At 35.3% G+C, this 24894-nt stretch overlaps 1 protein-coding gene across 5 annotated transcripts in view; it reads right to left on the reverse strand.

Moving 5' to 3' along the window:
* The window catches only part of RUFY2 (RUN and FYVE domain containing 2), a 42625-nt gene that overhangs the window by 2028 nt on the left and 15703 nt on the right, over positions 1-24894 (reverse strand). For 4 of the 5 annotated variants that reach the window (XM_065922453.1, XM_065922452.1, XM_065922451.1 and 1 more), the window contains exons 10-17: positions 24729-24845; positions 23769-23936; positions 22263-22360; positions 19705-19824; positions 12032-12161; positions 11624-11718; positions 4889-4937; positions 2-79 (exon numbers count right to left, since the gene is read on the reverse strand). In XM_065922453.1, the coding sequence (XP_065778525.1) occupies positions 2-79; positions 4889-4937; positions 11624-11718; positions 12032-12161; positions 19705-19824; positions 22263-22360; positions 23769-23936; positions 24729-24845 (855 nt within the window). Of the gene's footprint in view, position 1; positions 80-4888; positions 4938-11623; positions 11719-12031; positions 12162-19704; positions 19868-22262; positions 22361-23768; positions 23937-24728; positions 24846-24894 lie in introns of those variants that run through there. The other variant, XM_065922455.1, reaches the window with a different exon arrangement.

The following is a 24894-nucleotide window of genomic DNA, read 5'->3' on the forward strand; positions in this document are numbered from 1 at the left end:
CCTTTCTCTTAGACAGTGAGAATTCCTTTTCACAAAGTTTACAATGTGTTGCTTCTTTGTCTTTCAACCAAACCAGTCCCTGGTAGAGGAAAAATATGATTAATGCTCAAATTAGTACTAAAAGATACATGAAAACATTTCTGACCAAGAGCATTTTATAGGAATATGCATGTAGATAAACCAAAAATGAGTCCTTTTTTTTTTTTGACAGATTTACTGAAACAGTTGTAGATTAAACAAATGTGGAATTTCCTTCAAAATAATCTGGGTGAGGAAAAAGGGACATACTTATATAATAAGATTGGCCATATATTGACTAAAAAAATAGTGAAACTGGATGATGGTTCATTTTACAACTGAATACTGGAACATTTCATGACAAATGTTTTTAACAAAAATCCACTATGGATAGTAACTATAAGGAAAGAACCTTAATATCTAGTCCAAAAACATTTAAAGATAAGTTTTCACTGTGAAATACATGAGTTTGGCATTATGTATATATTATACACAACTAATCCACAAAATTTGAAGAGAATTTGTAAATCAGAGTCCTTTAGGTAAGACTTCACCTTAAGGTCGTTCTACAGGGCTATAAATTTCCCTTTTTTTTTTTTTTTTAAGAAAAAGTATTTTTTTTCCCCTTTCTGTAACTCAAATTTAATCGATACTATGTAAACTTTTATCGCAAGTGTAGTAAACAGGTAAAAGTTAATGATACCTAAAATTTCTAACTAAGTTGACTCACTGTTAAGCAACCAAGATCTTGGCTAGGAAAAGCATTTTTCCCCTATGAAAGCAACTTTGTTAGGTGGTACCCATTTTATAACCAGAAGACCTAAATTTGAAAGGAGTCCTATTTCTGATTAATCTCATCACATGTCCCTTTCGGAAACAGCCCAGACTAAGCTACACAGCTGCTGCTGCTTCCACAGAACCAAGTATATCTGACTCTTAAGTACATCTGATTCTAATTTGGAAGAGGGAGCGAGCAACATAGGACCTATACCAGCTAACGAGAGAAAAACCTTACAAGCAGAAAAGCCCACAGACATTCTCAAAAGCCTGAGTTTTCTTGAAAGCCTCTTCTACCTGACAGCAAAATTCTTGGAAGAAACTAAGACGAAGAGAGAGTAAGCATTGAGGGATCAAGACTGCAAGGTTAATACCAGCTATTTTTATTTCACAGTCTTAGTAACCAGCACCTATTGTCTGATATAGCAGAGGTAAGACAAATGGTATTGGATTACTACACTTCAGGCACTCTTAAGGCTTCTTAGAACACAGGATTGTAAGAAGTGAAGATATAAAAACAAAAAAAACCCTAGACAGCTCCCATCAGATACAGAGAGACTGACCAGCAGAGTCACATGATTTGAATCATGGAATTTTTTTTAAAGCAAGATGAGGCCTTGAAGATAATTCAGTCTAACTTGAACACCATAAAAAGGAAACTGATTTGCCAAATATCCCAAAGCCACATAGTGCAAGCAACTTTGCTGCCCAGGTATGTTTGTAAGGACGAGAGCCTGACATGAAGCAGATTTCCAAACACCATCATTTGGTTCAAAAGTAAGTAACCTTCTGACATCAGGGTTGAGCTTCCAACTTTTATTTCCAGACTTAGGAAGTCACCTTGCACTTCTCTCAAGGAGAAAAGCTGTACAATGTAGGGCAAGCCTAGTGCATTAGCTAGAAGGGATCTCAGAATAGCACCCTCAAGCTTTCGTTTTACAGATAAGAAAAACTTAAGATCCAGGGAGCTGAAGTTGCTTCCTCAACAAAACAAAGCTGTTTACAAGTAGAGTCAAAATTAAAGGGGGAAAGCTACTGCTCTGCAAACAAATGGCTATTTTTCTCTGCCCTTGGCATTCCAGAATGTCAGCTACTCAGGTTAAATCCTCCAAATGGAATTAAGGATCCTTCTCTGAACAAACTCAACTGCTCCAGAGAGAAATCTTTTTTTTTTTTTCATTTATTTTTATTAGTTGGAGGCTAATTACTTTACAATATTGTAGTGGTTTTTGTCATACATTGACATGAATCAGCCATGGATTTACAGAAGTCATGTAGATACCAATAGTGAGAGAAGATACCCAACAGATTGAAAGTTGACAGATTTCTCTTTGGTCAAGGCCTCCCTGTCTATTACAACCCATCCCCACCCACCTAACCAACAAACACCAGGCTTCAAAGATTTTTGTGCCTTTCATCGAAACTGGGAGATTTTCTAACATTTAAGGAATGATTTGGGCATGAAATACTCCAGCCAAATAAACAAATACAAGAAAAGGATTCAGAGGAAACAGAATGGCAGCAATAAAAGAAAACATTAAAGAAATTATAATGGAATATCCTCAGAGATAAAACAAGATGTTATTTTAAAAAGGAAAAATGAGCAAATAGGAGCATACTGAATATTAAAAATATAGTAACAGAAATATCTCACAGAAGGTTGAAACTGAATACAACCAAACCTTTAGGTTTAATTTCCAGTTTATAGGATTAAATAAGGGGATAGAGGAAAAAATAAGACTACTATGAAGAAGAAATCAGATAAAATCGAAAATGTAAGAAACTAAAATAGCTGTCCCAGACCCATCAACTGGACAATAGTAAGCACCAAAAAAAACACACACAAAAAAACCAGAGTCATATATAAATCCATTTTCATACACATAAAAATGGAAATCTGGATAATGTAGGCTAGATATGAACAATAAAACTGTTAGAAAAACATAATGATTAACAAAAACAGAGGACTGTTACTGTAGGGAAGGGAATGCAATCAGGGAGCAAACATGTTCTATTACAAGCTAAAACAGTACGCTAGCATTTTTAAGTTGTACTGTACATGTCCTCTTGCATATATGATATATACTTCACAGTGAAAAATTTTTACAAAAGAGTTTAAAAAATGACAGTTGGGCAAACATCCCTACATATCTCCTAAAGGGTGTGAGAGCAGAATAAAGGCATACAGATTCATAAAATCTTTTATTATTCATTCACCATTTTCTAGGAGGCTACTGAAGGAAGCATCACCCAGTGGGAATTCCATGTTGATCAAGTGGCTAAGATTCCATGCTCTCACTGCCAAAGATCCAGGTTTGATGCCTAGCTGGCTAACTATAAAGTTCCAAAAGCTGTGTGGCACAGCAAAAAGAAAAAAAGCACTGAAAGAATGAATGACAGCAAAGGGAAATGCCAGGCCAAGAGTGACCAGACCAGACTATACAGGCACAATAAAGCAGAGAACTTCTCCACCCGATTCCTCTGGATCTTTCCAGCCCACCAGGCCCGAGCACTTGACTCATGCATCCCACCTGGGCTGGTGGTCTGTTTCACCACAGATAATATACATGCGGTTCTTTCGAAACATCCCACCCTCACCTTCTCCCACAGAGTTCAAAAGTCTGTTCTGTACTTCTGCGTCTGGGAGGTGGGATGGGGGACCGGGATGGGGAATATGTGTAACTCTATGGCTGATTCATATCAATGTATGACAAAACCCACTGAAAAATAAAAAATAAAAAAATAAAAAAAAATTGTAAGCAAAAAAAAAAAAAAAAAAAAAAGCAGAGAACTTCAATAAGGATGACTGATGGAAAAAGAAAGAACTAACTGATTCCTTGGTTCATTTTTACCGTGTGAAAAACTTCTATCAAAAAGCATTTAACAGAAGTGTTTGAAGGTATCAGAAAACTCTGATTCTCAAATACAACTAAAAAAGGTCAGGGGGAGTAAATATTAGCTCTATAGGAAATGAAAAGTAGTTCAAGAAAGAAAATACAACTGCAATATATAATACTACCTGCCCCAGCAAGGAACAGTATTTAAATACTCATAATAAAGAATATACAGTAAATATATTTCACAAAAACTTTCACTTAACTACAGGAGAACAGTGAAGAGTAGACAGACCAGGGGGAGAGTTAGCAAAACTCCTCATCCATCATGTTAATGAGGCAATACATAGGTCTGCATAATACTTAGGGAAATGCCAGAAGAAACAACTAAAAGGAATTAAAAGTAGCTCCCTAATGGTGGCAAAAGCTGGAATGGATAAGGGACAAGAGGGTGAAAAACAAAAGACTGCTTCCCTTTTTTTTTTTTAAGTCATCAGCAGATGAATAGATGAGGAAGCTGTGGTACATATACACCATGGAATATTACTCAGCCATTAAAAAGAATTCATTTAAATCAGTTCTAATGAAATGGATGAAACTGGAGCCCATTATACAGAGTGAAGTAAGCCAGAAAGATAAAGACCAATACAGTATACTAATGCATATATATGGAATTTAAAAAGATGGTAACGATAACCCAATTTGACTTTTTAAATGACTTTCATTTAACACTTTGGTAAACGAAATGGGGAGCTTGTGTGGTAAGAAGCCATCTGTCATTGAAGAGACTGTATTTTCTCCTCTGTTTTAAGAACCATATATTCAATTGTACCAAATCACTTTCACTCAATTAACATACTCAATACTCATTGCAACCCTATGCAAAATTGTAAGCCAAAGTCAGAAGAGGAAACAGACTCCATGGCGATATGTGACTTGATGAAGATCAAAAACTAGTAAGTAACAGACTGGCTCAGGAATTTAAGGATTATCAAATCCAAAGTCAATTTCACTCTAACCATGCCATACTTCATAGGAAAGTAGACAAAACTATTTCTAAGGTCATTTCCAACATGAGGAATTTTAATAATGTGTTCTAGAGGTATAGGGATGAGGTGGACCCCATCATACAAGCTCCCCATTCAGTGCTTCTGCCTCTGTATATCCTAAGATTCAACAACAGTACACAGGGCTTTACCTTCTACTGGAAACTCACAGATATCCATACCTTCCTACTTGAGGAAAATACTTAAACTCACCTGCAATGCTTTGTTGGCTTCTTTTATGTCTTCGATTTTAAGTTTTGATCTAAAAAGATTATAAATTGGTTCAAATTTCAGTACACATTTTAAAATACAGAACATCTAGTAATTCCTTAGAAAGGTACTGAATTTTCATAGGCTATAAAACTGTATATACTATATTATTCTAATAATCTTCTTTGGCTAGTGGGATTATAGTTAACATTTTCCTATTACTTCTTAAATGACCTAAAGCAAAAATAGTTTTGAGATTTAAAATTTGCTTTTTTTAAAGAAAGAATGTTGGAATTTTCATGTGGTTATGACTATTAATGATAGCTATCATTTACTGTAGCTGTCAATAAATAGTTGAGGTACCAGACACTATGCTATAAACTTTGCATGTGTAATCTCATTTAATCTTCAGAAACACTTATAAAGATGAAAATAGGTCTTATGAGGTTTAGTCACTTGTAACAAGTCACAAGATGGTAACTGAGGAAGCCAGGACTTAAACCCTCATCTCTGAGACCCAAAAGCCAGTGAGTTAATCATTATGAATACTCTTTATGTAGCACATGCTACAGAGTGGTAAGTAAGAGTGGATATATTAAGGAAGATATAATACTTTTTTAACCTTTTAAAAATACGTGTTAGTTAACATGCAGTATTTATCTGTGATCTCAATACCCAGACATGATCAATCTCCACATGTCAATGAGTATGTGTATTTCAAATGGAAAAATTATTTACATAGTTCCATATATAACTTAACAATATATTGTGAAACGCTTAGAGCTACTGACTTGTTATTAAGTATCTGCCACATCATTATATTAAATGGTTACATAATATACCACAAAAAACAATGTAAAGTACGCAATTTACATCATTACCTACTGATGAATTTTCAACATGTTTCAAATCTTTTTGCCATAAAATTATTCATTAAAATTGAAATGACCAAAACATTTGTATTATTTTTCTTAACAAATTAAAAATGAAATAACTGGATTAAAACATACATAAAATACTAAAGTCTGAAGCAGAACATTAGGACCTTGCTTTGCCCTACACGTGTTCTTTGTTCCAAAACTTAAAAACAGTGTTAGTCTTTTATCTAGCTCATAGCAACTCTTACAGTGGGAATAATAAATGTAAAATCACACAGTGTAAAAATACTAACATAGTAATCAAATTTTCTTAGCTGAACTCACATCTACAAAAAGCACCCAAGGACGCTGATGGGAATTTTGGCCACAATAGTATATACAGAAAAACTGAATATGGAATAAAAATAGCTTACTTAATGGTGTTCACTACAGAAATACTTTCTATATGAAAACTTACTGGTGTTGATTTATTTCTGGTTAAAATGCCTTTATTCACAAATCAGACCCTAAAAAGCATGCTGCCCCTTACACCCTGATACAAATTGCCGAACTATCCTAAAGAAAGAGAGTATCAGTTACAGTTCCAACAAACACAATGTAAAACAACACCTTTTCCTTGTCCTAGGCAGGGAACAGATGTCTGTATTATTCATTTTAATTAAATTCCATTTCAGAATACGTATTTAAGTTTCTGAAAATATTTGACCACAGCATGAAAAAAGCATAGAGAAAGGTCAAAATAAAACAGGAGAATGTAATAAATGTGATACAATCAATTATGACACTATAGGAAAACATCCCTAAATTATATAAGCCTCAGATAATCCTGAAATTCCTCTATGAAGGAAAAAAAATCTGTAAGTTTCTTTGTATGGAAAGAACAGCATATACAGAACACGACATTGGAAGAGTTCTGGTAATTTATTCTTGACTAAAAGTTTCTTCTTAGAATTTAAGCCTCAGTGAGGATAAGGGAGAAGCTGGTTTTTTCCTCTTTCACTTATTTTAAACTGTCAGTAATTATGACATAGGTTAGTCTAGATTTTTCTTTTTCTAATATTTCATCCAAAATTTCACATTCCATGTTTTCTCCAAATATTAATATTTCAGGTTTATTACTTTAATCTTCATACTAGACAGTTTATCTACAATTATAACTTATTCAGAATAATTAACTTTTTTTTTTTTCCCACACCATGCTCATGTGGGATCTTAGTTCCACAAGCAGGGATCAAACCCAATCCACCTGCGGCAGAAGTAAGAAGTCTTACTGGGCTGCCAGGGAAGTCCTGAATAATTAACATTTAAAGCTTTTCAAAATCTATCAAAATTTCTCTTTATAAGGATCCTTCAATAAGAAATCAATTAAGAGTAAATATGTCATTATCAAAAGTACTTTTCAAATTAAAATTAATCATTTATATTTTAAGTTGCCGGATTAGAATGTAAGCACTGGGAAGTAACTTTCAGATCCATCCTGTTCATCTTACAGACAAAAAAACTGATATTCTGCTTGAGATGAGGAAAGGTACTGTGCTAGGTGCTTTCGCATATGTATTTTGTTAATCAGAAAAAGAACCCTATAGGTATTTTATAACTCTCCAATTGACAAATGGAGAAAGGGATATTATAGCTCTCCAATTTACAAATGGAGAAATGAGCTTAAAGAGCTTAAATAAATGGCCCTAAGTCACATGGTTGGTAAAACCTAAAAGGGACACTTACTCCTGTGAGTGACATTCAGTTCAGTTCAGTCAGTCATGCCCAACTCTTTGTGACCCCAGGGACTGCAGCACACCAGGCTTCCCTGTCCATCACCAACTCCTGGAGCTTACTCACTCATGTCCATTGTGTCGGTGATGCCATCCAACCATCTCATCCTCTGTCGTCCCCTTCTCCTCCTGCCTTCAATCTTTCCCAGCATCAGGGTCTTTTCAAATGAGTCAGTTCTTTGCATCAGGTGGCCAAAGTATTGGAGTTTCAGCTTCAGCATCAGTCCTGCCAATGAATATTCAGGACTGATTTCCTTTAGGATTGAATGGTTGTATCTCCTTGCAGTTCAAGGGACTCTCAAGAGTCTTCTCCAACACCACAGTTCAAAAGCATCACTTCTTCGGCACTCAGCTGTCTTTAGAGTCCTACTCTCACATCGATACATGACTACTGGAAAAACCATAGCTTTGACTAGATGGACTTTGTTGCCAAAGTTATGTCTCTGCTTTTTAATAGGCTGTCTAGGTTGGTCATAGCTTTTCTTCCAAGGAGCAAGTGTCTTTTAATTTCATGGCTTCAGTCATGCAGTGATTTTGGAGACCCCCAAAAATAAAGTCTGTCACTGTTTCCACTGTTTCCCCATCTATTTGTCATGAAGTGATGGAACCAGATGCCATGATCTTAGTTTTCTGAATGTTGAGCTTTAAGCCAACTTTTTGACTCTCCTCTTTCACTTTCATCAAGGGGCTCTTTAGTTCTTTGCTTTCTGCCATAGGGTGGTGTCATCTGCACATCTGAGGTTATTGACATTTCTCCCAGCAATCTTGATTCCAGCTTGTGCTTTATCCACCCCCGCATTTCACATGATGTACTCTGCGTATAAGTTAAATAAGCAGGGTGACAGTATACAGCCTTGATGTACTCCTTTTCCTACTTGGAACCAGTCTGTTGTTCCATGTCCAGTTCTAACTGTTGCTTCTTGACCTGCACACAGGCTTTTCAGGAGGCAGGTCAGGTGGTCTGGTATTCCCATCTGTTGAAGAATTTTCCACAGTTTGCTGTGATCCACACAGTCAAAGGCTTTGGCATAGTCAATAAAGCAGAAGTAGATGTTTTTCTGGAACTCTCTTGCTTTTTCGATGATCCAACGGATGTTGGCAATTTGATCTCTGGTTCCTCTGCCTTTTCTAAATACAGCTTGAACTTCTGGAAGTTCACGGTTCACATATTGTTGAAGCCTGGCTTGGAGAATTTTGAGAATTACTTTATTAGCGTGTGAGATGAGTGCAATTGTGCAGTAGTTTGAGCATTCTTTGGGATTGGCTTTCTTAGGGATTGGAATGAAAACTGACCTTTTCCAGTCCTGTGGCCACTGCTGAGTTTTCCAAATTTGCTGGCATGTTGAGTGCAGCACTTTCACAGCATAATCTTTTAGCTCCACTGGAATTCCATCACCTCCACTAGCTTTGTTTGTAGTGTTGCTTGCTAAGGCCCACTTGACTTTGCATCCAGGATGTCTGGCTCTAGGTGAGTGATCACACCATCATGGTTATCTGGGTCATGAAGATCTTTTTTGTACAGTTCTGTGTATTCTTGCCACCTCTTCTTAATATCTTCTGCTCTTTGAATTTTGAAATGATTGGGTCCATACCATTTCTGTCCTTTATTGTGTCCATCTTTGCATGCAATGTTCCCTTGGTATCTCTAATTTTCTTGAAGAGATCTCTAGCCTTTCCCATTCTATTGTTTTCCTCTATTTCTTGTACTGATCACTGAGCATGGTTTTCTCATCTCTCCTGGATATTCTTTGGAACTCTGCATTCAAATGCGTATATCTTTCCTTTTTCCCTTTGCCTTTCCCTTCTCTTCTTTTCTCAGCTATTTGTAAGACCTCCTCAGAGGAGGTCTTTGCCTTTCTGGATTTCTTTTTCTTGGGGATGGTCTTGATCACTGCTTCCTGTACAATGTCACGAACCTCCATCCATAGTTCTTCAGGCACTTTGTCTATTAGATCTAAATCCCTTGAATCTATTTGTCACTTCCACTGTATAACTGTAAGGGATTTGCTTTAGGTCATACCTGAACGGTCTAGTGGTTTTCCCTACTTTCTTCAGTTTAAGTCTGAATTTGGCAATAAAGACTTAATGATCTGATCCACCGTCAGCTCCTGGTCTTGTTTTTGCTGACTGTATAAAGCTTCTTCATCTTTGGCTGCAAAGAATATAATCAGTCTGATTTTGGTATTGACCATCTGGTGATGTCCATGTGTAGAGTCTTCTCTTGTGTTGTTGGAAGAGGGTGTTTACTATGACCAGTGCTTTCTCTTGGCAAAATTCTATTATCCTTTGCCCTGCTTCATTCCGTACTCCAAGGCCAAATTTGCCTGTTACTCCAGGTATCTCTTGACTTCCTACTTTTGCATGCCAGTCCCCTATGATGAAAAGGACATCTTTTATGCATGTTAGCTCTAGAAGGTCTTGTAGGTCTCCATAGAACTGTTCAACTTCAGCTTCTTCAACATTACTGGTTGGGGCATAGACTTGGATTACTGTGATATTGAATGGTTTGCCTTGGAAAGGAACAGAGATCATTCTGTCGTTTTTGAGACTGCACCCAAGTACTGCATTTCAGACTCTTGTTGACTATGAGAGCTACTCCATTTCTTCCAAGGGGTTCTTGCCCACAGTAGTAGATATAATGGTCATCTGAGTTAAATTCACCCATTCCAATGAATGATAATTCAGTTCAGTTCAGTCACTCAATCATGTCCGACTTTGTGACCCCCCATGAACCGCAGCACGCCAGGCCTCCTTGACCATCACCAACCCCCGGAGTCCACCCAAACCCATGTCCATTGCGTCGGTGATGCCATCCAACCATCTCATCCTCTGTTGTCCCCTTCTCCTCCAGCCCTCAATCTTTCTCAGCATCAGGGTCTTTTCCAATGAACCAGCTCTTCGCATGAGGTGGCCAAAGTATTGGAGTTTCGGCTTCAACATCAGTCCTTCCAATGAACACCTAGGACTGATCTCCTTTAGGATGGACTGGTTGGATCTCCTTGCAGTCGAAGGGACTCTCAACAGATATAATGGTCATCTGAGTTAAATTCACCCATTCCAATGAATGACATTAATGAATGCTAATTTTAAAATTTAGTCATAACTTGAAAATGCAGATCCTGAATGGTAAGCTTAAAAACTATTTCTGAATTATTAACTTTCCCTTTCAACAAAATTAAATGTCTCATATTATTCTGCATGACCTGCGCCCTCCCAACCTCACTTCATCTTACTTTTCTCTTTTTTGGCTGCGTCAGTTATAGGATCTTAGTTTCCCGACCAGGGATCGAACCCACAACTCCTATGTGGAAACGCAGAGTCTTAACCACTCGACAACTAGGGAAGTTCCCTTTTGATGCTCTTTCAATTTTCTAACCATATAAAACATCAAAGGGATTTATTTAGGTGATAGAATTATGGGTCTGTAGCTTTAATTTTCTGTATTATGAAAAAAAATGACACTTTTTATTTTCTAATGTGACAGTGGTATATTCAATACTAAATCAAACCTTCCAGCGTTTACCCTAGATATTTGACAATATGTTCAATCAGGGCACAAAGATGAAGCTAATCCCAAACACAGACAATGTGGAACAAGGAGGAAAATGTGAGAAAGACAGAAATCCATTTCTCCTTCTTGTCCTCACAGAAACTCAGTAACACTTCAATGTGATAGAACCAACCATACTGTATGAAGTTAAGTCCCAACTACAGATAGCATCAAATACATCCACTTTTCACAATGGTGGCTCCTTCTCAGAACAGTCTGAAAAAGATCTCTCCAACAATTCTGAAAATTTGACTTCTGAGAAAAATATGATTTGAAGAAATTAAACAATAGTCTTAGATTTCATCTACTGGAAAATGTTTGGACCTAAGAGCTATGTGCATTTTAGAACATAATTGTTAACACAACCTCTCCCCAGTGCACACCCTTATCTGTTAATCTTGAAGTTTTTGTTTGGCTTTGTTTCTAATAGTTGATATCTTTCTTTTTTATATTAAACTTTTATGCCTATTTGGTTTGGCACACTCATAACTTTATAAAAGTCAATGACTACATAGTAAAAGGAAAAAAGAGAAATTACTCGCTAAGTTTGTTGCCAAGTTCTTGAAGAGCTTGCTCCTGTTCATGATATATTTTTTTCAACTGCTGATTTTCATCCTGGAGGTTAAGGAACTCCTTCAAAATAATAAAAGACAGAAAATGCAATTTAAAAGAAACAAACTCCACATCGTATACATACCATTAAAAAATAGGAGTGTATCCTTCAGCTTTTTATAAAAAAATAACTGCTCTATTTACTATCAACTATTTTCTATTCATTTAATCCCCTTAATGATATTTTTAAAGAAGACCACTAAAAAAATAAATAAATAAATAAAGAAGACCACTATACTTTGTTTCCTCTGTATATATGTAAATTATAACTTGATTGTCTTTTCAAGTAACTTTCATCCCGAAAGGATTTTTAAAGTTTACCACTCTTACTTACTTTTTTAAGAGTAATGATCTGTTGGGTCTCATTTCTGAGATGAGATATGGTGTCTTTCTCCTTTTGAAGATCTTCCTGCAAAGTCTGTCTCCATTCCTTCTCAATCTTCAGATCGGTTTCCAGTTGCACCCTTGAATGACAAATAATACAGAGACAAGCTCAGTGCTCTTTCTTTCATGACAGCTGTATGTATTCTTTAAGAGGATCTCACTGGTTGATTACTTTCACCTTTGTAATTAAATTCTTCAGATTTTCTTTCACAAATACCTTTTAGAAAACAAGCTCAGTAGCACAAGGTTTTCAGATCTCAAATCTCAGTTAATTTGTCAATCACAAAAACCTCGTTATCTGTCATTTACTAATTCTACATACATAAATACTGGATAAGCATGGAAAATGCCTGGAAAGGCACACCATACTATTAAGGCCTGGTTCTGTCTTAGAAATGGAACCGTGTTCTGTGCCAAGAGAAAATTTTTCCAACAAACTAATGAAAAGTATTGCTCTGATTTAAGAATTACAGCAACCACTAAGTCAATTCAATATCAGTAACAGAGCAATCAATCCTGGTGTCAAGTGCTACTTGACGAGATTACTGTTAGAAGCTGACCCATTACAGAACAGGTCTAAGACCAAGGAGACACTGGAGGAAAATCCAGACTGTCTGAAAAATGCCAGTTCACGTCTGAAAGCGCTACTTCATCGGTCAAACAACAGGTGCTAGCTGGAAAAATGAAAGCAATCAAAAACTCACATTTTAGGAAAGTCTCCCCAAATATTTCAATAATTACCTCATAAGCAGTTGCTAACAGGTAAGGTATACACTAATAATGCTATAGTTCCTTGTACTTTACATTTTAATTATAATGTTATGTCATAATATTGAGAATATCACAGTATTACATTATTTTAATTTTTTGTGTTAAAATTACTTTTGTTTCCTCATATGGTTAGCATTTCCATCTATACCCAAATTATTTTCAGGAAAGCAAATTTGAGATTTTATAATTCAAGTTGAAGAGACAAGATACTTCAAAATGGAATTTACAAATTGTTGATAAATACTATTTCACCACAGATTTAAAAGGGATATGGAGGGACAGGTATATATTGCTAACACTGAGTAAGCAAAGTACAGAGTGTGTTGAGTGGCCTCATCATCCAGAATCAGAAAAAACTGAGTGAGAAAGCAAAAGAAAAACATTGATTTTAAGTTATTTTATATATACTGTCAAAACACATGTTGATCACCAAAGGCAGAAACCATAAGGAAAAAAAGGGAAACTCTAACTATATAAAAAATATACAATGTCTAAAAAATAAATAATAAATCTACTGTAAAATGCCTAAATGAATAAAAAACACTATGAACAAAGTTTAAAAATAAACTATAACTTGGAAAACATTTACACTGTATGTGAAAGACCCAGAATAAATACATAAAGAGCTCTTACAAATAAATATTAAAAAATGAACACCACAGAGGAAAAAAATAGAGGCTATGAACTGACAATTCACAAAAGAAATACAAAAGGCTATCACTAGTAATCAAATATATCCAAATTTAAACATTAAAGCACTTTTTTTTTCAGGCTAAATGATTCCTTGAGGTTAACTGAGATACAATGGTATAGACCTACAGTAATTGATATGATAAAATGTCCATGATGTATCAATAATAAATATAATAAACAAGATACTAAAGAATATATAGCATGTCTCCTCTTTCTAAAAAGCAAAAATATCTATGCATACCAAAAAATGATGTTCATCAAAATGTTATAAAGAAATGTATGTCCAGGGAATCCCCTGGAGGTCCAGTGGTCAACATTCCACTGCATGAGGTGTGGTGAGTTCAATTCCTGGTTGAGGAGTTAAGAAACCAAAAGTTTTTTCCATTTTAGGTGAAAAAAGGGAATGTGTTAAAAAAAAAAAGGAATTTGTTTTCCTTGGATGAAGTCCCAATTGCCTATTTCTATAGAAACAGTTCCAAATTTTATCAGCCATCAGGGATTCCTATGATCTCTAAATTGTCAACATGTTTATGCTCTACCAAAATGGCACCAAATGAGAAACAAAATTACTTTCACGGTTTCAGGAGGGACAAGTATTTCTCCCCAGCTCTACCAGCGTCCTATTGTGTAGGTTAGTCCTACTGGGAAGGGCCAGGTCCCTGGAGCATTACTTGGGTCATCCTTTCGGCAGTGATCAAATAGAGGCAGCACTGAAGAATAAATATCAGACTTGTCTTACCTAACACTTCTGTCAAACTCTAGAAAAGCAATTCAGTAACACAGGTTACTAAAGTTTCAAGATTATCTTTTATTGACTGGCTAAGTGTCCCAGTCTTGCTTTTCACATTTTTCCATTTTGGCAGGGCACAAGGAATTAAACAAGAAAACCCTTGGCACCATTAATAAACTTGATGATTTAAATGTTCCTTTTGATTTCTGTGGCCAAGAAAGTCCTGAAAGTGCTTTTGTGAAACTTTAAAGATTAAGAGAAAATGTTGGTTTGCTAAGTGGCTTCTTTTTTTGTGGCCGGGGGGGGGGTGGGGGGTGGGGTGGCAGGTAGAAAAACAGGAGGGTTTTAGTTTCACAATGTACAAACGATGCATGGTTCCAACCAAGGTAATATTCCCTGGCCTAAAGCTTTATTCTATATACCAGCTTCTCAAAATGTTATTTTTATGGTAGATTTAAAAGAAACTTAATTTGGTTCTGGACAAGGTGGAATAAACACATTTCTACCTATCTGTCCAACTAAGTACAATTAAAAACCCCAGACATTATATATAAACAAATTTAAGAATATTCTGAAAGGGGGAAGAGAAGAAAGCAGGCCAGCCAGGAACCCCAGGATTCACGTAATAACACTGGTGAGGAGTGCCCTGAGGCTTCTCTTTGCTCCCTTAAAAGCTCAGACTGGGTGCTGAAAAATCCCACACGCACAAACAGCAATGGGCACAGATGAAAAAAGTCCCAAGGAAAGCCTACTCTCTCCTGCCAAAGAGCCAGGAATAAGCAGCCTAGCATGACAGAAACTTTATTTCAACAATAAACGCCCTACTCCAAAAAACACCAGAGGAAGAAACCATGCTCACCCCAACCACTGTCAGCAAAAGCCAAGTGGGGAGCATAATTGCTATCCTCACCTGGCAATAATGAGGTATGCCTTCCAATCCACCTGTGGTAGTATCAGAGAAAGCCAATTTGGGAGCCTGAACTTTTACCACCACCCAGCAGTAATGAGCTATCCCTCCCCAACCACCTCTGTGATGTTGGTGAAGTCACATGGAAAGCCTGGACTTCTATATGCATCAGTAACAAGGCATTTCTTACCCTCCACACAATGTCAGCAAAGGCCAAGTGGAGAACCCAGATTTCTACTCTTGCTTAGTGTCACTGAGGTACCTTTTTCACTCTCCTCCAGAATGGTGTCAAGAGAGACCAAAAGGACAGCCTGGATTTCCATTCCCACTTCATGGTAACAAGGTACCACTTTCTCACTCCACAGTGTCAATGAGTGGAAAGCACAGATTTCAATCCCTGCCCACTAGTTAGGCACCCTTCTCCAGTCCATCCAGGAATAGTCCTGGGCTTCTACCCCTGCTTGGTATGAAGGGTCAGTGGTCAGTGTCTACATTCCCCTGCTGGTGTGGATTCAGTGAACGATGCTAAAACATAAAATGTAAAAAAAAAATGTAAAAAAAAAAAAAACAAAAAAACATAAAATGTAAGGAAGATGCAGTCTTATAACATAGTTCCCAAAATGTGCAACATGCAACTGAAAAACACTTGTTAGACCAAAACCCAGGAAAAATCTCAACTTGGATAAGAAAAAAAAAACTCAACAGATGACAACATGTCAGATAATTCCAGATTCTGGAATTAACTGACAAGAATTTTAAAGCAACCATCATAAAAATGTTCCCATAACCAATTAAAAATATGCTTAAGGAACCCTCCTACCCTGTTGGAGGAAATCTAAATTGGTGACGCCAATACGGAGAGCAGTATGGAGATTCCTTAAAAAAAATAAAAACGGGGTTAGAAAAAACCCCACCTGATCCTGCAATTCCACTCATAGGCATGTATCTGGAGAAAATCATAATTCAAAAAGATACATGCACCCCAATGTTCACTGAAGCATTATTTACAATAACCAAGACATGAAAGAAACCTAAATGTCCATCAACAGAGGAATAAAGAAAATGTAGTATATTTCTACAATGGAATATTACTCAGCCATAAAAAAGAGTGAAACAATGCCAATTGCAGCAATATGAATGGACCTAGAGATTATCACACTAAGTGAGGTAAGCCAGACAAAGACAAAATATCATATGATATCAGTTACATGTGGAATCTTGGGGAAAAAAAAATTACATACAAAACAGAAATAGACCCACAGACACGGAGAACAAGCTTATGATTACCAAAGGGGAAAAGTGGCCAGGGGGTGGTAAATTAAAATTTGGGGATTAATATACACACCACTATATATAAAACAGATAACCAACAAGATCTCACTGTATGTCAATGTATGACAAAACCCACTACAATATTGTAAAGTAATTAGCCTCCAACTAATAAAAATAAATGAAAAAAAAAAAAAAGAAACACATTTTTAAATTGTAGGAATTACAATGAAAAAAAAAATAAAAAAATTTAAAAAAATAAAATAAAGTTTATATTTTATCTCCTCTGGGAAAAAATTAATATGCTTGAAACAAATTAATGAATACGAAGTTTTGGAAGGAAAGAAGGAAATTTTGGAAGAAAGAAAGAATCAAATGGAAATCTCAGAACTGAAAAATACAATAATCTCAATGAATGGGATTCATTCACACATGCCATGAATCTCAGTGAATGACAGGAAAAGAAGATGAGGAAAGAATGAACTTCCAAACAGAACAACAGGGGCTTCCCTGGTAGCTCAGTGGTAAAGAATCTGCCTGCCAATGCAGGAGACGGGTGCTTGATCCCTGATCTGGGGAGATCCCACAAGTAACCAAGCCTTGTACGCCACCAACTACTGAGCCTGTGCTCCAGAGCCCGGGAGCTGCAACCACGGAGGCCACAGGCCACAACTACTGACGCCCACACGCCCTGGAGCCTGTGCTCTGCAACAAGGGAGCCACCGCTATGGTTCCCAAGCACCGCAGCTAGAGAAAAGCCGGCACAGCAAAGACCCAGCAGAGCCCAAAATAAATAAATAAACAAAATTATTAAAAAAACAACAACACAGAACAGAACAACAGACACTACCCAAACTGAACAAGAGAAAGAAAACAGACTTAAAAAAAAAAAAAAGAATCGTGTCAGGGTCCTGTAGGACCATTAACAAAAAATCTAACATTTATGAGAGTCCCAGAAAGGAGAGGAGAAAGCAAATGGAACTGAAAAAAAAAATCTGAAGAAATAATGGCTGAAATTTTTCCAAATCTGACAAATATAAGCCTAATAATTGAAGAAGCTGACCAAAGCTGAAATAGCATAAATCCAAAGAAAGAATCTTCAACTAGAAGAACAATGATTCAGTCTACTTTTCATCAGAAATTATGAAGACCAAAAGAAAGCAGTATAACACTTTCAAGTCCTGAAAGAAAATAACTGTCAATTCAGAATTCTAAAGATATTCTGAAACTACCCTTCAGAAATAAAGTTGATATCAAGACCTCAGATGAAAGAAAACTAAGAAGTTTGCTGCCAACAGACCTAACCTAGAAAAATGGCTAAATCAACTTCTTCAGACACAAAGAAGGAAAACTTGGAGCATCATGAAGAAAGAAAGAACAATAGGAAGTTTTCCAAATTATGTTTAATGGTTGAAACACAAATTATATCATTGTCTGATGTAGTTCTCAATATTACATAGGGGAAATATTTAAGCAAATTATATTGTGAGAGTGTAAAAATGTCTAAGTGGAAGTAAGGTTTCCCTCAAAGTAGTAAAACGTTGATATCAGTAGTGAAAAGTTGCAAATATATAATATAATGTCCAGAGTAACCACTTTTAAAAATCTATACAAAGAGATACAGTTAAAAATACTATAGATAAATCAAAAAGGAGTTCTAAATAACGTTCAAGTAACCCATGAGAAGGCAGGAAAAATTGAATACAGGAATGAAAACAGAAAAAATAAAACAGTAGATTTAAGCTCTAATATATCAACAATTACACTAAGTGCAAATGGGCTAAATATATCATCAAAAGAGCGTGGCGAAATGGATAAAAAACATGCACTATAGGAAACTTACTTCAAATATACAGATTAGGCTGAAAGTAAAAAGATAGAAGATGTACGTAACATTGATCTTTTGTTTACTACATAAAAACATTAATCAGAAGAAAGCAGGAGTGGCTATGTTAATATGAGATATAGTAGATTTCAGAGCAAATAAAATTACCAGAGACAAAAAAGGAACATTATAAAATGATGAAAGGTCAATTCACCAAGAAGACAAAGAAATGCTAAATGTGTAGGCACCAAACAGAATTCCAGAATACAAGAAGCCAAAATTGATAGAACTGAAAGTAGAGATACACAAATCCACAATTATAGTTAGGATATTTCAACAAATCCTCTCTTGATAATTGACAGAACCACTAGACAGAAAATCATCAAGAATAGAAAAGAACACCTCAACCAATGGATTTTTTTAACTAATTTTTATTGGAGTATAGTTGCTTTTTTAAGCAATGGATTTAAAGGTAGCTTAAAGTAACACATCATATCTGGTGAATGATATTGCTTAATGAAGTTACACATGGACTGCACAGTCCATGGGGTCACAAAGACTTGGACACAATTGAGCAATCTTAACTTTTTTCAAACATAATGTATAACAATTTTCTATTGCTGTTTTGCTGTTTTCTTTAATAACAAAAGTGATATGTATTTCTTGGGGTAAAAAAATACTGATCTAAAAAAAGTAAAAAGTAGTTTTACTTTTACTATCAATTGCCATTACTGTCAATTTGCCATTACTCCCAAGATAATCATTTCCTAGAATCTGTATTCTTTTTTTTATTTTTTGCTGTGTGGCATGCGGGACTTTAGTTCCCCGATTGGGATAAAATCCAAGCTCAGTGCAGTGGAAGCATGGAGTCTTAAATCACTGAACTGCCAGGGAAGTCCCCAGAATCTATATTCTTAAAACTTTTCTATATGTAAATATACACCTATGCAAGTTGTAATTTTATAAAAAATGGTATAAAACTTTGCCTACAGCTTGTTTTTTTGGCATTTTTCCTAGCTGGTAATATGTAGATCTATCATATGAAGTACTAATAAACATATTCTCAGAAAACATCATGTTCTTTGATAATATAAACTCCGTGGAGTTACAAAGGTCTACTATACTCAGTATTTAGAAACATAATGGCCATCAGATTAATGCTGAACAACCAAAAAGAATAAAACTCTCCATGAGCAAGAAGATAGCAAGACGGTTGAAAGTAACTCTATAAACAATAAAGGGAGCAAAAACATAAATCTTATCACAACTGTGCTTTCTAGTTTTTTTTGAAGGAAAGTTCTACAATCTAGTCAGCATCATTAAATAAATGAAAATACAGGTTTTCTTCTATTATGTGCTAAAAAAGGTGGAAGAAAACAGGGGGAAATTATATTAACACAAGTATTTATTTCCAAGTAAAATACTCACAGCTGTTTCTCCTTTTGGGAGATTTGTTTCTGCAGACTGTCGAATTTACTCTGATACTCTTGTAGATATTTCTTGTCCTCATCTTCAATTTCCATTTGCGCCTTCTCTGCTTGCTGCAATCTGGTGTAATTCAAATCAACTTTGGGTAAAACTGAGGCTAGAACTAGGGTGTAAAAGGGTGAAGAAGACAAATAAAAGAAAAATGGGGAAATAGAAACATTTCTAAATGAAAACAAAGTTTGGGGAAAAACTCACAAACTCAAACGTGAAAGAGCCACACAATGTCTAGAAATTGTTTTGTGATTTTTTTTTTTCCAATATAATACATAATATGCCCAGAATACTATCTTCAAATTTGCTTTATTTCTTGTTCGTAATTAACAATGCAAAGCAATATAGCCTTTACCACTTATGTAAAGCATAAGGAGTTAATTTTCAAAGTATAATACGTGCATTACTGCCTTTTTACAAAACCATGAAAAGTATAGTACTTATGTCTACACTAGGTGAAGAAGCCACATTGTTATATATTATGCTAGGATGTGTATGCCAGGAATCAAGTGTGCTACAAGGCCAAGAGCAAAGACCTGCAATTGCTTCAAATTATAGCCAAGTCCTCCCTATAGAATCTTTATGCACTTACTAAAGTATGCCAATGCTTTTTGCGTGTGTATGCTTCTGTGTGTATATGTATGTGTTTTAGGATTCGAAAGAATTTAGTACTAGTTGGCAACATTTGCAAGAGATAATTTTTGCTCCTCATCACTGAATTTTTAAAATTAGCTTAAAATGTGGATTTTTTTTTTCTCCTTTTATTTACGTCATTGCTTCTCCTTGTGCTCAGCTCCACTCCCTGTCTCCTACGGCCATCTACAATTTCTTAGATTTAACGTCACTACTTGTATAAGAAAACATCTCCCAAGAATTCAAGGGACATTAAGTCCTTGAAGGGACTCATAAGAGAAATTTCTGTTCAACTAGCCAAAAAAGTTACCTCTTTTCTTCTTTAAAAACCATGCCCATGGGGCAACCCTCACACAATCCAAAAGTATAAAGGCCACTTTCAAAGAAAAGAGAGTAACATTCAAGTTATCTCTAAATCTAAATTTAAAATATTAACATGGGGAGATGGGATACCCAAGCTTTTCTCAAAGGGTACAGAAATGGAAAAAAAAAAAGTCAGAGTGAGGTAGGCCGTGAAGTTGTGCTATTATAGAAGAGGGCTAAGAGGAACTGGAAAGTCAAGGAGCTAAAGCATAAGATGATGGCCAATCTGAGTTATAAACTATTTTAAAACGTACTCAAAAACCAGTAAAGGAGCTAGTAAATAAAGAGTGGGCCGGTGGGGAAAAAAAACTGTGCCAACACATTGTGAAACCAAAGGATAACTTATTATTAAACAATTTTTATATTTTTCATCAAAAAGTAGCTAAAAAGATAAAACTGCATTTGAAAATTCTGACCTCCAAAGGGTCAAGACTCAAATAAGCCCTTGTGCACAAGGTTTGAAGAATGTGTTTTTGGAAATCCAAGTGCACCCATTCTGCTTTATGGCAGTGTACTACCATGGCAGCTGATCAAGAAGTGTACAGGGTTCCTTTCAGAATACATAATAGCGTAAATTATTTTTCGATTTAATATATTATAAAATTTTTGATTCTCTTTCAGTCTGTTTAAATACAAGTGGTCTTCAGAAAGATATATCTTTGACCAGCTTATACTGGTCCTGAGTGTCACTGCTGGCACATTTCACCAATGACATTGCAATTGTTCTAGTTTGAGTTAACAAATCATTGTCACTTCATAATGGAATGGACAGAAATCAAAGACAGAAAAAGGTAGTAAAGATGTCCAAAATGTAAAAATGGGGATAAAGAAAACAAAAAAGAAAAAAGAAGAAAGAGGATGTCAATAAAAGAATATTCATGTCAATAAAGCATTAATAGTTATGTTTTTCATAAGTAGATTCAAAGAAAGCAATGATAAGACATATGTTGACACCAACATGACAGGTCAATGGAAATACATTACATTTTCCAACAATAAAAGTGAAAAATGCCAATATAAAACAATTCAATTTAAACAAAATTATTTCTTGGGTGGGGTTGAGGGTCCTAGCTCAAAGAAACACAACTAAACTGCCAACTCAGAAAGCTTGACTTCAGATAGAGATGATGAATGATAAGGGATATGACAATCTAATATGCATGGAAATCAATCAGGGATAATTCAATCATGGATTTTGTTCTTTTTCACTTTTTCAAGGTTTTGTTTGTGTATTTATTTGTCTTATGTAATACATTAAACCATATAAAATTGCCAATATTAGGCCTTTCTAAAAAATCTACAAAATGGCAAAGACAAATGAATCAGGCTAATATAAAGCAACTTGATTCCATGCAACAATCAAAACAAAAAAGGCAAAATTCTGCTGGGCTTTTAAAAAAAAAAGTCCTAATCTAAATTTTCCTAATGGTCTTTGTGGCAGGTGTCAGAGTTGAATAAAGAAAAGGGGGGACAGAGAAAGCAAAAAGAAACTAAGATTGGAAATGCTGTACCTTTGTTCCAGCTGCCTCATGGCTGCAGTAATTTTACTGGTTTTTTCTTCTAGTCGGGCAATTATTTCATTTTTTTCTTTCAAACCATCTTCAGAACCCTATTTAGAAAAAACATAAAAGCTACAGTGGCTTTGAATTTTTTTAAACCCAAATATGTATAAGCTTTGCATACCATTTTGCTATGGGATTCTTATTCTGAAAAGACCAGCCTTTATTTACAGATTAAACTATTCCTAGATGCACCCCTATGTTCACAGTAGCACCATTCACAACAGCCAAGACACAGAAATAACCTAAACGTCCATCAGAAGAAGACTGGGTAAAGACGGGGTGTATTTATACAGTGGAATAGGACTCAGCCATTAAAAAAATAACGAAATGATGCCATTTGCAACAACGTGGATACAACTAGAGACCATCATAGTAAGTGAAGTCAGTCAGAAAGACAAATACCATGTTATCTCTTGTATGTAGAATATAAAATATGGCACAAATGAACATATCTATGAAACAGACTCACAGACATAGAGAACATATTTTTCACTGCCAAGTGTGTGGATGGAGGAGATGGACTGGATGTCTGGGGTTAGTAAAGGCAAACTATTACACATAGAATGGATAAACAACAAAGTCCTCTGTATAGCACAGGGAATTATATTCAATATCCTGGGATAAATTATAATGGAAAAGAATATAAAAAGAATGTATATATATGTGAAAATGAGTCATTTTGCTATACAGCAGAAATTAACACAACATAGTAAATCAACTACACTTCAGTTAAAAAACAATGAATTAAAAGTAAAATACTCCTAGATCTAAAGCAGTACTACTATTAGTCTTCATTTAAAATGTAATAAAGGGGGAATTCCCTGGCAGTCCAGTGGTTAAGACTCTGAGCTTTCACTGCTGAGAACATGGGTTTAGTCCCTGGTTGGGGAACTAAGATCCCATAAATCATGCAGTGCAGTCAAGAAAAAAATACATTAATAATAAAGGGGGGAAAAAACCCTCATCCTTCAATGTTTTCAGAAGATGGCAGAATAAACTCTTGGAAAATACACTATTTTTTTCAAATTAAATTGTAAAAGGCTTTTGGCAACATGTCTACTTAACAGGAATATCACTTGATCAGAAAACTCAAAACAATTACAGTACAGCATTTCAATCAAAATTAAATCTCTCTCAAAAAAATTAAATCTCTCTCAGGACTCTATTGTACAAAATTTACAAAAATGTCTTGTATATTTTGATTAAATTTCACCAAAAAATTTAATCTTCATCTGTTATCCTGTCAACCTCAAGAAACAAATTCAGGTGATTTTTGTCTGTTCTTTGACATTATTACATTTCTTCAGCTTCCATTTAGGAAAAAAGCCACTGATTTTTACTAATAAAATGGCACAATTACAATGAATTCATCTCTTTAAAACCAAATCCTTCATACAAATATTCATTCTTAATTCATATAACAAGAAATTCCAAGATTTTAAGAATATTCCTTACCTGCAACTTTTGATACATTTCTATGTTAATTGCTTTAACTTCCTCCAGTTGTTGTCGAAGGCCTATCAGAGTATCTTGTTTCTCATGGATATCTTTCTCCAACAACTTCATGGCAAGTTCAATCTCATGTTTCATACTAACTTGTACTGCCAGCTCATTCTCCACATCCTGCAATTAAACACAGCCTCAACTCACACACTATTTCAGGATGTCAAAGTCAGATACACAACAGTTAATTAGACCAAGATTCACTATGCAGACTACTGCTTTTGAGTTATAAGCCCCATTAAACACAATCAGCTAGGCCCTATAACAACGTTCTATATTTTCAAAGGCACATTTTGTTAAATGAAAGCATCTTACACATTCTATTAATTATCACTATTCTACTGGCTCAAGAATTATGGACTTTTAAGCCTCATAAACTCAGTATTAATTTTCCTCAAAGAAACGATGTAGTCCATATAAGGCCAGAGATAAATAAAAAACACCATTTCACAAACAGTTTCATTTCTTTTCTTAAAGAATTTTATATCAGAGGATCTTAAGACAAATGTCTCTTGACTCTCTTTTTGATCTGGGTTGGTTACACAGGTATTTATATTATAATCCATCAAGCTACATACTTGTATTTTTCTGCTGATATTTCATAACTTAAAGGGTTAAAAAATAAGTTAACTTTAAATACAACTTTACTGTTTGGATATTGATATCTGAATACATCACTCTATTCTATTTTCTGTAATGCTGGTCACAATGCACTATTTCACAAACAGACTATAACACTGTTTAAAAACACTGCTAATAAAACAGACATAGTGGGAGTTTTAAAAGATAGAAGGAATTACAGGAATGAGATTGCTATCTCACACCAAGAAAGGTAAGTCTGATAGAGATTTTAACCAGCGCTTATGGGTAAAATAATAACATTTTTGCTAATGTAACTGTAATGCAAACTACCTGTCTTAACTGAGATTCATCTCGAAGCTGCCTTCTGGCTTCATTATACATTTCATCTAGCCCTTGCCTGGAATGCTTATATGTTTGAAGCTCAGTTTCCACATCTACTTTGGTAACCTAGGACAAAAACAGAAAATGTTTTACTCTATATAGAGTGTGTTGCCAC

This window comes from Muntiacus reevesi, chromosome 2, assembly GCF_963930625.1.
Source record: "Muntiacus reevesi chromosome 2, mMunRee1.1, whole genome shotgun sequence".
NCBI classification, from domain to species: domain Eukaryota; kingdom Metazoa; phylum Chordata; class Mammalia; order Artiodactyla; family Cervidae; genus Muntiacus; species Muntiacus reevesi.